This window comes from Micromesistius poutassou (assembly GCF_964030765.1).
Source record: "Micromesistius poutassou genome assembly, chromosome: 8".
Taxonomy (NCBI): domain Eukaryota; kingdom Metazoa; phylum Chordata; class Actinopteri; order Gadiformes; family Gadidae; genus Micromesistius; species Micromesistius poutassou.
In genome coordinates, this window is record NC_140278.1 from 18,228,239 (window position 1) to 18,243,238 (window position 15,000).

Below are 15,000 nucleotides of genomic sequence, written 5' to 3' on the forward strand. Positions count from 1 at the left end.
TGAACACCACCACCCCACCCCTATTCACGGCTTGTAATCCGTGCAGCCCTGCCATCATTAACCTGTGTGTATACACGCTGTGCCAGGGAGTCCCTCTGCTCCTATTATAGGCATCATGTTACATTATCGGGGCAAAAACCACGCTGTCAGGCCTCGCTTAAAACAATAAACGCTGTAAAAACTTCCATCGCAACGTCATCTTAACGGTTCCGTATTCCTGCGGCAGCAGTGGTAGAGAGCAGCTCCAACAGATGTAGCTATGGCGCTCCATCTAGTGGCCATATGCCGTTACTGCAGAGGGAGAGGGTGGAACTGAGGTCAAGTAAGTCCTCCCATACTGTAAGACGTGTAACGTGACTGCATTAATTCCCGAGAAAGAAAAAAATAAAAATGAAAATAGAATAATGCTGACTATGACTCTAGTCCTTCAACAACCGACTGGTCTTCATAAACCCTTCCAATATTATATTTATATATATTTGTATTGTTTTAAGAATATTAATTCCTCCTTCAGCACAATTTCCACCTTCAGCAGGTGGAAATAAATGCCCCCTGAACATTATAAGGGGCAAGGAAGGACAATATGGGTGGGTATATCGAAGGAAATAGAGAAGCCCAGCCAATCGAAGTGTCCTGTGTGTGTGTGTGTGTGTGTGTGTGTGTGTGTGTGTGTGTGTGTGTGTGTGTGTGTGTGTGTGTGTGTGTGTGTGTGTGTGTGTGTGTGTGTGTGTGTGTGTGTGTGTGTGTGTGCGTGCGTGCGTGCGTGTGTGTGTGTGTGTGTGTCTCGTGTCGGTACACCAGGCTCTAATCCGGCTTCATGTGGGAGGATATTCGTTTGCTTCCAGTCAAGAGCCGGAGAGATCTAAGTGTCCCCACATTCACAGGCTTAACCTTGCGTTTGAGTCACCTGCCCTCTGCTGAGCGGAGCCGGATTAACGCTCCTGGAGCCTCGCACACCAGGGGCCCTTATACTCCAAGGACCTGTAGACCCGTTTTTAACCATTTTAATTCATTTATCATTAACCCAGCCATTCATTTAGCCACTATCCCATCCATCTATTCACTAACCCATCCATTCATTCACTAACCCATCCATTCATTCACTAACCCATTCATTCAGTCATTAACCCATCTGTTTAGTCACTAACCCATCCATCCATTCAGTCACTAACCCATCTATTCATTCATTCATTAACCCATCCATCAGTCAATAACCAATTTATTCATTCAATCATTAACTCTCCATTCATTCCGTCATTAACCATTCATTCAGGGAGTGACTACTCATTCATCCCCGCTAATTAAGTCATTATCCTATTCATTCAGACATTAACCCATTTATTCTTTCAAAAACCTTTTAATTCGTTCAGTCATGCTTTCATAATGATATAATTATATATAAGTGTAATTACAGGTGTACACGTAAACACACACATACGCACACACACACACAGACTCACAGACACACACACACACACACACAACGTTAAAGCAAACACGTCAACACACTTCAGTAAGTACATACTCAACTATTTGATATCTAAATCTGCTTTATTCTTACAACCACAGATATACAGCTGTCTTCACCATCCTCTGCATCATCCTCCTCAAGTATGTTTTTTTCTCTTTTTCAAACAATGTCATCCATCATCTTTCTCTAATAGCGTTGTTTAGGCGTAGGTTTGCTCCAAAGCTAATGCTGAGATAAATATAAAATAAAGATTTGGTCCTTGAATGTAAAGTCTAGGCAACATGGTATCAAGGGGTTAATTCAGGAACAGGTAGCTACCACACAAAACACCAAACATCACTGGACCTCCACACAGGGCGTGGCGAAATGACACATAAGTGGAGGAGGCTGGAACTGAGCACGGTGGCCATAGTAAAACAACACAAAAATAAAAACAGGTGAGAGGAATGGAGTGATTTTCCGCTCTGATAAGGGAGATGAAAATAGGCCAAGATGGCCGAGAGGGAAAGACAAACTGTGGGACGAGGAGGCAAACACAGACTTGAACTTATTTACAAGGAGCGAGGTGGAACACATAGAACTCAAAGCCACAATGTACAAAGGAGCAGTGTTAGATATGACACAAAAACACAGCATTTTTTAAACAGTTTTTTTGCAGTGTGACCATGAAGGTTTAAGACTTTCTTTGTCTTACTCGAAAAAGCTAAACACCACGCATCTGGAACAACAAAACTACGAGAGAACTGCTGCTAATAGTTTGGATTGCTATGAGAACAACTTCACAGTAATAATTCAATACAACCTTATAGCTATTAATCCGATGATAAAGTATTACACTTTGGTGAGAAATGGGAAGCGAGAGGGAAAACCTGGAAGTGTCTGCTGATTAGCTGCATGAGGAAATGTAGTGACACATTAGCTGTTCTTTTTAAAACAAGATTGTGTTTTTTTCTTTTACTGCTATCTGATAATATCCTACACCTTGTTTTCTCAGTGCCTCATAAGACTAAAAGCTTATTGTTTTTTATGATTAAGAAAAATGCACAGATATACAACTGTCTCTCCTGACTCCCAGCTATTGCTTTAGCCTACATATGCTCTGATGTCATTTCCCCTTCAGCGCCCCTGGCGTCCTCCACAATCACAGATATGATTACACTTGGATTCAACCTTTAACTCTACCCTAGTCTGCCCCACTAAATATACAGATAGCGCCTCGCTGGATTGATTGCTTCGTCAAGAATCTCACAAACAGCTGTTGTTCTCTTCACTTATGACGAATCACATTCAGTTTGTGATAATGAGTCAGATACAACATGCCCATGACGCGGGAAGCCGGTGGCCCGCCGCCTCAAGTAAGGTTCATCTCCAACAGAGAGGGGTACAGAAAACAGCTTTAGCCATCTGTAAACCCCAACCGCTCTGCTAAACAGCTGCCCCTACAAAACCCAGAGCCCCAACAAAAGCAGTTCATGGGCTCCGCTGGGACCTGCTCACTCTCTCCCTCTCCAGACGCCTTCTCCTCTACATGTTGGCAGGGAGTTTGTGTCTCAGTCCCTCAGAGTCCTTCCTGACCAGAGGCAGCTCTGGGTCTTTCTTGGCAGCGTTGGGGGGGCCGGTCTTGGCGGTGACGGCGGTGACGGCGGTGACGGCGGTGACGGCGGTGACAGCGGCGGCGGCGGCGGCGGCGGCGACAGCCGGGGGACAGGCCGCCTGTGGGAGGGCTGTGCCGTGGAAGGACGGAGCAGGTGGATGGCCGGATGGCTGAGAGCTATGGGCAGTGTTTGCAGGGTGCGCACAGAGTTTTGGAGAATGGGTTGGGGCAGCCACGGCGGTCGGTGCTTGTTTGGGGGTGTTGGAGGAGGACGCAGCATGGACAGCAGACGTAGTGGTGGTGGTGTTGGTGGTGTTGGTGGTGTTGGTGGTGTTGGTGGTGTTGGTGGTGTTGGTGGGGGTGATGGCTGAATACGAGACAGCAGCTCTGGGGGCGGCATCAGGGGGTTTTGCAGCGCTGCCTGCAGCAGGCGAAGGCCCGGTAGGGGACTGAAGCACGGGATGCACTGAGAACTTTATTTTACTGGGGGGTCTGGTAGCTGTGGGAGCAGGGTTGGGGGCCGGAACTGGGGTCATCGAGAGCATCTGGGTTGGGGACTGCCTTGGCATCTGGGGAGGGGCCAGGGTTGAGTTGGGGGTCAAAGCTCTGGGTGAACCGGAGGCGGAGAGATGGATGGGGAGAGACGTGGGAGATTTCCCTGGGTGCGGGGAGGGGTACAGAGGGGTAGCGGAAGCTGGGCTCAGGCTCGGACTCGCGCCCAGGGAGGGAGCAGAGCCGGGGGATCCGGGGAGCAGGGCTGAGGCGGGAGTGGGCATTTGGGAGGACGTCGGGGTGTGAGGACGGGGCGGGGTGGGAGGCGGGGTGGGAGAGGCGATGGGAGTCTGAGCGGGACTCAGGCTGGACAGGGGAGACTGGGAGGGAGACGCGTTGGAGGCCTTGGCTCTGGGACTCTGGGGACAGGCCGGAGGGGAGGAGGGGGGAGAGGATGTGGCGAGCGACGACTTCGGCCCATAGGTTGGCGGCATGGGGACCGGGGTGGGGATGAAGGGTAGAGGAGGAGGAGGAGGAGGAGGAGGAGGAGGGGTGGAGCAGGGAGAGGGAGAAGACGAGCGCGGGGAGGGTGGAGGGACGGGCTTGGGGCGAGGCATTGGGCTGGCGCCGGTGGACGGAGGAGGAGGCGGTGTGGAGCCGCAAGGGGGAGAGGAGGAGCGAGAGGGAATGGGAGGAACGGGCTTCGGCCGAGCTATCGGCGAGAGCACCGCGGGGGGGCTGGCTGATGGGGCGGGGGCGGGGGTGGCCGGGGAGAGGGGAGTCTGCTTAGGGGAGCAAGAAGAGGGCAAGGGAACTGCTTTGCCGGGCATGGCTGTGCCCGTGACGGTGGCTGGGTGCGCGGGCATAGGGGCGCAGTGAGCGTCAGCGTAGGGGTGGACGGGTGCAGGGATACACTGCGCCACCGCGGGCTGAAAGAGGGCCATGCTCTGGGCCTGGGGACCGCCGAAGGGAGCCATCGCCAGTGGCAGTTGCGCAGCGTTTGGATTAAAGCTCAGAATGCCTGCGCTCCCTCCTCTGGCGAGTTGACCCAGCAAGAAGGGGGGCGGCAGCAGGTTGCCCCCAGAAGCCTTCCGGTGCAGAGGGGGATGAGGGTGAACCCCGACCCAGGAGCGGTGAGGCAGGGTGGGCTGTGAGGCCGACAGCAGCCTGGCCTCCTTGGTGAGCCGACCCAGGGCGGGCAGGCCCTGAGAGCCGGCCCCGCCGTGACGCAGCAGCGCTTCCTTGGCGCCCTGCTGGCTCATTATGTAGCCGTGGCCATCGGGCGGGGCGCACGGCGCGGCGGGGGGGTTGTTGCTCGCCGCCACTTTGAGCAGTGGAGGAGTGGTGGCCCCGCCGCTTGTGGGCGTTCCCGGAGATCCACCAATCACAGACGGGTGGTCAGACTGGAGGCGGAGACTGTAATGATGTGTCCTTCCCAGGTGAGCTGCGGCTGGCATGGGAGAAACGGCGCCGGGGGTTTGAGCCACCGGCGGGGAGATCAGCCCCCCACAGAGGGGAGTGGCCATCTGTGAGGGGGAGGCAGGGAACCCCCCTCCTCTGGGGGACAGGCCTCCCAACCCGCCCACCCCTATCATCCCGATGAGGGAGCTGACGGAGGGCCGGAGGGGCTGCAGCCCGGAGCCGCGGGGCGGAGACATGGGGAACGAAGAGGAGGGGGACGGCGAGATGAGAGGAGACGGCAGGAATATGGCCCCGCCCAGCGCGTGCTGCTGCTGCAGCAGCTGCTGCTGCTGCTGGTGGTGCTGCTGCTGGTGCATGAGGGCGATGGCCACGTTGGTGGTGGCGGCTGCGGTTTGCAGGGGCGCGTGTACCAGCGGCGCCCAGATCACGGGCCTGGGCCTGGGGGACACGCTGCCACTCCCTCCCAGGGCCCCGCCCCGCCCGGCGGCGGCGGCGGCGATGGCCTCCTGCATGGCGGGCATGCTGTCGTGTTTGACGATCTGCTGCACCAGCATGCTGTCGCAGGAGCCCAGGCCCCCCATGGCCAGGCCTGCTCCGGCCCCGGGGCCCCCTCCACCACCACGGCCCCCGCCCCGGCCTATACTCCCCCCCGCCAGCGAACCGCCCTGGGACGACTTCCGCAGGAGCAGAGAGTTCTTCCGGCCTACGGAGGAGGAGAAAAACAAAACAAAGGACGACCTGGTGAAAACGTTTCCACTCTGGACATTCCTGAAATAAAAGGTGTTAAAGTAAAACCGAACAGAGAAGAGCATGGAGGGTCCATCCACGAGGTCCTATCGCTTCAGACCGCGTCCCATGAATGTGTTCACTCTGCGTTCATTCCCGTCCCGTTTCATTGTATAAGACGATCGCGACCTTGAGCCGGGGACAGTGCGAGAATGCCTTTACAAAACACGGCTGAATTGAATGGAAAAAGGACAAGGATTCAGCGAGGTCCCGCACAAAGCCCTTTCTGTGAGGGGGGAAAAGAAAAGGCCCACGCAGAACAGAAGCCTAGTGAATCCTAGTACGCTACTGAAACAGAAAAACCGAGCAGCCGCCGAGGGGCTTTTGTGCTCCATAGTCCTCACCGATGCGGTCCAGTCGGTCCACCGCCACGGTCTCGAAGGCGCGACGCATCATGGGGTGCTCCTCCAGCACCTCGTTGAAGCTGTCCACGCTCAGCGAGTACAGCCGGCAGTAGGTGTCCGCTCGGACGCTGGCCGTCCTGCGGCCACGCGTCAGCAGACAGATCTCTGGACGCGGGACGAGGACGAAGACGAGGGGTGGAGAGAGGGGGGGGGGGGAGGAAAGGCAGAGGGAAAGGCTTGAAAGAATTCCTCGGGAAGCAATGATTCATTTATTCATTTTGTTTCTCTCGTGTGAGGATGCCAAACCCTCTCCTGAATGGTATCAGGAGAGTAGGGATGGGTATTGATAAGATTTTTGCGATTCCGATTCCATTTTCGATTCTGCTAAACGATTCGGTTCTTTATCGATTCTCTTATCGATTCTCATTTGGAAAAAAGGAGAACAAACAGGTCAATTAGAATCAACTTTAGTTCAGTTAGAAGTAACATGATGACTTTACAAACTGTCTTGAGGTATAATAATAATAAAATAAATATTCTTGTATGTAGAAATTAACAACATACAATACAAGATAAGTTATTCTGTGGCAAATACGTCATTCGCGCCCGCTCGGAATCGATAAGGGAATCGTTTGCAAAACTGGCAAACGATTCCAAGGAATCAAAACAGTCGGAACCGGTTCTCAACAAGAACCGGTTTTCGATACCCATCCCTACAGGAGAGGGTAACTTTAAGGGAAGGTTGCTAGTGAACTCCCCTTCAATAGGAGACACATTGTTGATGGGATTGGAATCACAACGCTTATAGGAATTTAAATAAATCTATAAGCTAATATATAGTATACAGAAAATATATGTACGTATATGCACAACATGTATTCATAATCTGATATACATTATTTATTTCTGATTCACATTATGATGAAGATGTTAATAAAAAATAAATGTAAGCATTAGAGGCAGTGGAGGTATACATTATTGGCAGCAGTGTTGGAATTGGTATCCAAAAGGTGGCTCTAAAGCAGTATGGATTCAGTAAGGGCTGTTATGGTACAACCAGTATGGTAAGGTTATATTACTAGCTGATTTTTCCAGGCATGTTTCTCTCTCGATACAAAAAAACACACACATTTCTAATTAAAAAACGACTTAAAATGCTTTCATCTCATTAATTATGCTTTCTCAGCTTGCTGCTTGTCTCAGACAGCCATCTATGATCAGCAAAGCGTATCTGCAAATTGCACACACACAAACACACACTCAGATGGATTTAATCAATAATAACGTTATCTAATTGGTTTGGACCGCTGACGTTCCTTTTGGCGTGGTAAGCCACGCTTCCAGAGACCTGTTCTCTGATTGAATAATGCTGATGAGTCAGACCGGGGACTTCTGTGTAAAATACGTCAATCTGCTACAAATAGAATGCTTCAGATGGGAAATTATGAAAACTACAGCATGCGTGGCAGTAAGCAATAATAAGGAACAGGCAGGGGTCTACAGATTAACAGTGCCGTACCAGTGAGTACTGGCTGGATTCTAACTTGATGACATTGTATTTAATCATACTATATCAAACAATATAAGAAAGTATAATCACATAATAATACCTTTCTAGAAAGATTGTTCCTCCCCTCCCCTGTCATAAACACAGCGATAACCTCTTCTACTGTTATGACTGCTGCTTCCCTCTCCCATTATAACCAGGAATCTCAAACAATACAAAGAATAGCAACAATTCATTGCATTAATATAGCACTTTGCTCCCTCAAAGCATTGTAAATAGTGAGTGTGTGTATGTGGGTGGGTGGGTGGGGGGGGGGATGATGCGGTCGGCGGAGATGCACACCTCATCCACCACCAGCCCCCTCCCGGTTGAGCATTCTGGCTGCTATGCATCACCCAGCCAGGGCTTAGTGAGTCACCACACCCTGGCTGTCATAGCAGAGAGGTGAGGACACAAAACTGTCCGTTTAGAGGGGGCTCCAGGGCTTCCAGGGCACATAACCATGGTGCTACAGCGACCTGACCTAACCATCCATCCTCACCTCCGAAGTAGGAGCCGTCGCTGAGCTTGGTCTCCCGGTTGCCGCGGGCGAGCACGCCGACGCGGCCGTGCTGGATGAAGTACATCTTGCGGCCCACCGTGCCCTCGCGGATGATGAAGTCCGCCGGCTGGAACACCTCGAAGCGGAGCTTGATGAGCACCGCCGTCACGAAGTTGGGGTCGGCGTTGGCAAACAGCGGCATGTTGGCCACCAGGCTGCGGCAGTTGAAGCTGACGATCTCCTGGGGTGGGTGGTGGTGGGGGGTGGGGTGGGGTAGGGTGGGGTAGAGAGGAGGTGGAGCAAAGGATGGGAAGAGAGAAAGAGGAGGCAGAGATTAAATTAACAAAAGGATGGGAAGAGAAACAATGGGAGAGAGTGCGGGACGGGAAGCTATTGATTGGTTGATTGTTGATTGGATCCTGGAGTGTAGAGCACAATGTGTGATCTCGGGTAAGGTTCTGTGTGTGTACACCCATGACGGTAATTGTTGTGTGTGAGTGTGTGCGTGTGCGTGTGTTTGTGTGTGTGTGTGTGTGTGTGTGTGTGTGTGTGGATTGAGACATATTTGTAATCCACGCATCCTACTTCTTTCAGCGGATCGCTCAGCTCTCCCAGGATGTTCTCCTCGTCAAACATCTTGCCCTGGAAGCGGTGCTCGTAGTACTCGTGGATCTTCTGCCGCACGTCCGCAGGCAGCTTGTGGAAGGACATGTACTGCTCCACCTGCTTGTACTGGAGGGACACCGCAGGACACGCAGGTGAGGGGGAGAGATACAGACCGCCGGTGTTTCTGGTTCTTCAACATTTGGATAAAGATCTAAAAATATATATATATTTTTTTACAATGAATCTTCATTTCGAGTATGCTTTAATGAAGGGCGCTCATTTTAAATATAAAATTATTATTATTATTATTATTAATTATTATTAAAATTATTAAAGGCAAGGCAATTTATTTAAGAAACATCTTTTGTTATTATTTGTTCAAATTCTATACATCCTGACCACAACCAATGAATCAAATGCAATCCAAAAACCCGGGCTGTCGCAGGCCGGTAATTAGCCCTTGAAATTGTTTCATTCAGCCCGAATGAACTGTTTGGAGGGCCAACCTGTCTGTCTACCTTCCTACCCGGCTACCTGTGCGCATTCTGTCCATGCACTCTTTGTGTATCACTGGCGTCTTCCCAATGCTGGGCAGATCTATTGCTAAAGTCAGCGAGCTAGTCATGTGATCCCTCCCTAGCTAAACCTGGCTGTAATGGTCAGTATACGCTACTCTCCCTGGAGCAGGGGTCATGCAGGAAACGATGGCTGACCAACCAGAATGAATAATAATGTATTATGAAAAATAAATAATAAATAATGTGTTGTATGTATTATCAAAATTTGATTTGATTGAGCACAGACTGCATTGCATTAATCTGTTTCTGGGATACAAAGCTACATTGACAAAGCTTGCAAATCTATAGTAGTATATTATAATCTTCTTCCCATCCTAAACGGTAGCAAATTATTTGTATCGAACTAATATCTTCCCTCAAAGCTTGAACAGTGATTATATAATAACTACAAGCAATTAATTACTGGTTTTGCCAAGAGAAAAGGTTCCCGACCCAGGGTCATATGACTCACAACCACAAGGTTAAGGGATTCAATCCCAATATTAATAGCTTACCAGTAGGCATCATTGTACATAAGTAAGTAAGATAGAAGAAGATTAGTACCTAGTCAAGATACATAAATGTCATTAAAAGCTTTTCAGAAGAAAACAAATTTGTAAAAACAGGGGACATGAGAGCGGTCAAGCGATCCGGCGTCTGGTCACGCTCAACACCCCCGGGCATGGGTACCTTCTCCTGGTACTGGCGCCGGGAGGAGTCCAGCGACTGGATGAGGGCGGTGGCGTGGCCGATGAACATGGCGTAGCAGGTGGCGCCCACTATCATGCTGAGCATGGTCAGCCACACGTCCGTCATGCCCTCGGGGGCCTGGGCGCCGTAGCCGATGCACAGCATGTGGCTCATGGCCTTGAACAGTGCGTAGGAGTACTGCACGCCCCAGGTGTCGTTCTGCAGGGGTACAGCGGAGCAGACCGGGGGGGGGCTGGCCGTTAAGACAGGGCCCCCTCGGACACAAGGCGTAGCGTAGCATAGCGGTCCCATGGGCGGGAACCACGTTTTGGAAAAACATTTCAAAGAATAATCATCAAAAGACAATAAGATGCCATTGTTTAGAGACCAATGGAACGTACGTAGATAGAAAAACAAATACACTAGACTGGCTTTTTAATTAAAACAAATGGGGCAAACTGAAACGTCTCGAAGGCTGATTTAAGTTAGTTGATTCTCTTTTGGTGGAAAAAAATAGAAAAGGAGAAGAGAGGAGGTCAGGTTGAGTGAGAGTCATTAACAAAAACAAAGCCGTGTTTAACTGGTCCAGGCTCTGCTGAGGGTACTTAAAGCTTATTTCTGGAACGTACTTCAGAGACTCTTGGCCAATAACACTCTGAAGAAGAGCCAAGATTACAACTTGAACAGCTGGGTCATTTAAAATCTCTCCACACTTCACCCAGCCAACACAAAACATCCAATGATATACAATTTATGTACGAGTAGTACCAGAATTGCTAGTACAACCCAAATGAGCATGTGTGTGTGTGTGTGTGTGTGTGTGGCAGATGTGTGTGTGATGTGGTTAAGCTGTGCGTGTGTGAGACCAATTACATCCTTGCTGGGATCTGAATGGTCCAGAAGGGACCTTCCTCTGGGGAATCTCCCAGCATCCACAATCCTAGCAACAGTCACCAAGGCAACAGGTAAGACATGATTCAGCTATTCATAGTTTAGTACCTGTGTGTCACTATCTGTGTCTACGGTTGTGTTTTTTTTAAATTCGTGACGCAAAATCGCCCAAGAAAATCCCCAAGGCGTTTAGTGGTTGACGTGTGTTCCCACATCGGCCTGATCTAGTTTATTATTTTTAATTGGGGAAATCTTGGTTGTGATGCATGAGCGTCAATCTTATTCCAACTGGACATGTTGCCGCATGATGCAATTAGCACCACTAAATAGAAAACACAGCCTGACCAAACACCTCCTCTGCATGCAGACACACGCTCGCGCTCACACATACTCCTGAGTAATATAACAATTTGATGTTGTCCACTCTATTGTCCACTCTAATCTAATCGACATGCACACATTCATTCACACACAAACACACACACACACCCACACACACACAACACAACAATATATATGAAATATTGTCTACTTTGTCCAGACAAAAAAAAGATCTGTCTCTAAATCCAATATGCACACCGACATGAAAGCACACACACACACACACACACACACACACACACACACACAAAGCCCCCCCCCCCCCCCCTCCCACACACACACACACACAAACCAAACACACACACATACACCACAAACACAGCACACACCACAACAATATCCAAATATAATATTGTACAGATAGGTCTCTGAATCGACCATGCATGTGCACACACACACACACACACACACAAACGCACATCGCTGAGCTCCGGAAACGTACCACCATGTTGTTCTTGGAGACCCAGCAGTCCGAGGGGAAGTCCTGCAGCATGGGCACCAGGAACTGGAGACAGCCGTCCCAATGGCACAGCAGCAGCATCATCCCTATCAGGTTGACTATCCTCACCATGGCACTGGCCAGGTCATAGGTCATGTGGAAGATCTGTGGAGAAGAAGAGGCGGGGGGGGCCGGCGGCGGGGGGGGCGGGGAGGGGGGGGGGGGGTGGGGTATGGAAACGGTTTGTGCAAGATATCTTCAGATTCTCCTATTAGAATGAAACTCCTCTGCTGGAGTCGTAGGTGTTTTGGTTTTGCCACGGTCTCTTTGTGATTAACCGTCCCCCAAGGGGGATTTGGGTTGACTCCCAGGCCAGATGTTCTCGGTTCAAACCCCAATGCACTCTCCAAACCCCATCCCAGAGCCATTAATGACCTGTATTGAAAATGTTTTCACTGTCTGATTTGGTGATTTTTGGTGATTTTTGGTGAAAGCTTATATCAGTCGGACACAGTGAGTATGTCCTCCGGCCCTCACTGACCTCCTCCCACCGGTGGATGAAGGCGTCTACCTTATGTCAGTCGTACACAGTGAGCAATGTCCTCCGCCCCTCACTGACCTCCTCCCACTGGTGGATGTAGCGGATGAGCCGGGAGAGGCGCAGCAGCCGCAGCAGGCTGAGGATCTTGGTGAAGCGGACGATGCGCAGCGCCCTGGCCGTCCGGTACACCTCCGAGTCCAGCCGGGCCTCCAGGTCCACCATCAGGAAGATGTAGTCCACCGGGATGGAGGACACAAAGTCCACCAGGAACCAGCTCTTCAGGTAGCGCTGGCGGATGGCCCTGGGGGGGGGGGGGGGGGGGGGGGGTGTAGAGGGTGGAGGAGGTGGAGGGGGTGGAGGGGGCGGAGGGGGTGGAGGGGGAGTGAGACGGTGGTTGGTGCCTCTGTTACTCATCACAACGTGCGCAGTTTGCGCGTTGGAGTTTGCACGGGTGAATAAAGTATTTGCATGGCGTGGAACTTCCCCCGGTGCAGGGAGGGAGGAGGAGAGAGGGGAGAGAGGGGAGAGAGGGGAGAGAGGGGAGAGATGTCCGGGGCTGATGGCTGATGGTCGTGTCACCTCTGCAAATCTCCCGTGCAGCAGATTTGTTTAAGCCCCCATCAGACGGAAGGACTGGGGTTATAGACATCTGTGCTTGACTTAATAAGTAAGTAATTCCATCTAAATGGATGTTAAGCTTCTACTCCTCTGCATATAAAGCAAATGACTTCACTAAATTTACTTTACTTTACTATATATTTATTTGTATTTATTCCTATTATACTTATATATCCCCTTGAGTATCAATAAAGTATATCTAATGACTGCAATTCTAATAAATGTTAAACAGCTTTACCAATTTCTTTTAGAAATGGTGTGCAAATAGGGTTGTCATGATTTGAATAATGTTTAAAACATTAGGCAGAATGAGGTCATTGCGTGAACTACTATTGCTTTTGACAGCTGAGTTCAGTTATTATCAACCGCTTTACAATTTGGCTTGAGGATAGTAGTTATTACAGGACTTTTACTGAACTTGAGGATGTTTACTTGAAGATGTACTTTCTGCACCACTGGCAAATGTTTTCAAAAGAAATGATGATGGCTTTTTTTATTATGTTTTCAACTGCATAACCAGTGTCTATTTTAACACATACACACTCCCAGACACACACACACACACACACACACTCCCACCTACCACAACCCCATCACACACACACACACGCTGACCGTGGATCCAGCAGTATCTCCGTGCTGTCCTCCTTGACGATGCCGGTCCTGAAGTTGAGGACCAGGTCGACCAGGAAGAGCGTGTCTGACACCACGTTGAAGATGATCCAGGGGGGCGTGTTCTCGTCCTTGAAGAAGGTGATGCCCACCGGCAGGATGATCAGGTTCCCCATCATCAGCAGCAGCATCAGCAGGTCCCAGTAGAACCTAGAGGGGGAGAGGGAGACAGCGAGAGAGAGAGAGAGAGAGAGAGAGAGAGAGAGAGTTGACTAAACCCATATTGTCCCTGATTATCTATATTTACTTTCCTTACTCTGATTGTGGGCCTAGTATTTTGTTTGTTCAGCACCTTGGTCAAGCACATGTTGTGTTCAAGTGTGCTATATCAATAAACTTGAACCTGATATAACGTTGAATAGACATTACACTGATTTGACCCTGAATTCATGTTAATGATAACATCATCTGTTATGCTTATTGCTTTGCCAATATGTAAATTATCCTTCTTCCATATCAGTGGAGCAATTTAATGACTGCTCTCTCTCTCTCTCTCTCTCTCTCTCTCTCTCTCTCTCTCTCTCTCTCTCTCTCTCTCTCTCTCTCTCTCTCTCTCTCTCTCTCTCTCTCTCTCTCTCTCTCGCTCTCCCCTCCCGGATACTCTTCCCCCCCCCCCCCCGTCTCGCTCATATGTAAAGCTACATTCAAGCCCTGTGGTCAATTGTTATTGAGCACTAATTCAGTGTCCTCATGTTGTGAGCTACTGCTGGACTGTGATTTAGTATGACTCAAAACCTTTCCCAGACACAGACACACGCACACATACGTGCACAAAAACACACACACACACACACACACACACACACACACACACACACACACACATACACACACACACACACACACACACACACACACAACCAAACACATACACACATGCACACACACACACACACACACACACACACACAACCAAATACACACACATGCAGACACCCACACAAAGATGCATGCACGCAAGCACACAAGCACACACACACACACACACACACACACACACACACACACACACACACACACACACACACACACACACACACATACCTACACACACATAGACATCCATAAACTTCCCATTGGCTTTCCCTCACTCATATCGACAGATGAATCAGTGTGTTTAAACCCTGGCATTAAACAGAGATTAATTTAGAGAAACACAGACATGCAGACGGGGATATTGTCGCCGGTGCAAAGCTCAGGTGGATTTTGTGTTGACCTTGACGGTGTTGTGTTGAGTAGAGAAGGTTTAACACACTCCCTGAATGGTCGCACATTCTGGGGGTCATGCATATAATGCTACAGATATGGATAATAGCTTTAGAGCTTACGATGGATGGTAATATTAATGTGCAGCCACTACACTGGGCCACTGACACGGGGTGTTGCTATCAGTTAACATAGAATCAAATACCGAGATTCAGACAAATATTCACAAAATGAATACTGAT

The 15,000-nt window shown here is 49.7% G+C and overlaps 1 protein-coding gene across 1 annotated transcript in view; it reads right to left on the reverse strand.

Moving 5' to 3' along the window:
* Nucleotides 1-2,995: 2,995 nt before the first annotated feature.
* LOC311350971 (potassium/sodium hyperpolarization-activated cyclic nucleotide-gated channel 4) overlaps nucleotides 2,996-15,000 on the reverse strand; it is a gene marked incomplete at both ends in the record, with an annotated part of 17,063 nt that continues 5,058 nt past the window's right edge. Inside the window, 10 exons of the mRNA XM_084471062.1 lie at nucleotides 2,996-3,242; nucleotides 3,550-3,634; nucleotides 3,778-5,682; nucleotides 6,110-6,274; nucleotides 8,158-8,398; nucleotides 8,743-8,889; nucleotides 10,011-10,229; nucleotides 11,725-11,886; nucleotides 12,341-12,563; nucleotides 13,496-13,702. Of these exons, the coding sequence (XP_084327188.1) occupies nucleotides 2,996-3,242; nucleotides 3,550-3,634; nucleotides 3,778-5,682; nucleotides 6,110-6,274; nucleotides 8,158-8,398; nucleotides 8,743-8,889; nucleotides 10,011-10,229; nucleotides 11,725-11,886; nucleotides 12,341-12,563; nucleotides 13,496-13,702 (3,601 nt within the window). The remainder of the gene's footprint in view (nucleotides 3,243-3,549; nucleotides 3,635-3,777; nucleotides 5,683-6,109; nucleotides 6,275-8,157; nucleotides 8,399-8,742; nucleotides 8,890-10,010; nucleotides 10,230-11,724; nucleotides 11,887-12,340; nucleotides 12,564-13,495; nucleotides 13,703-15,000) is intronic.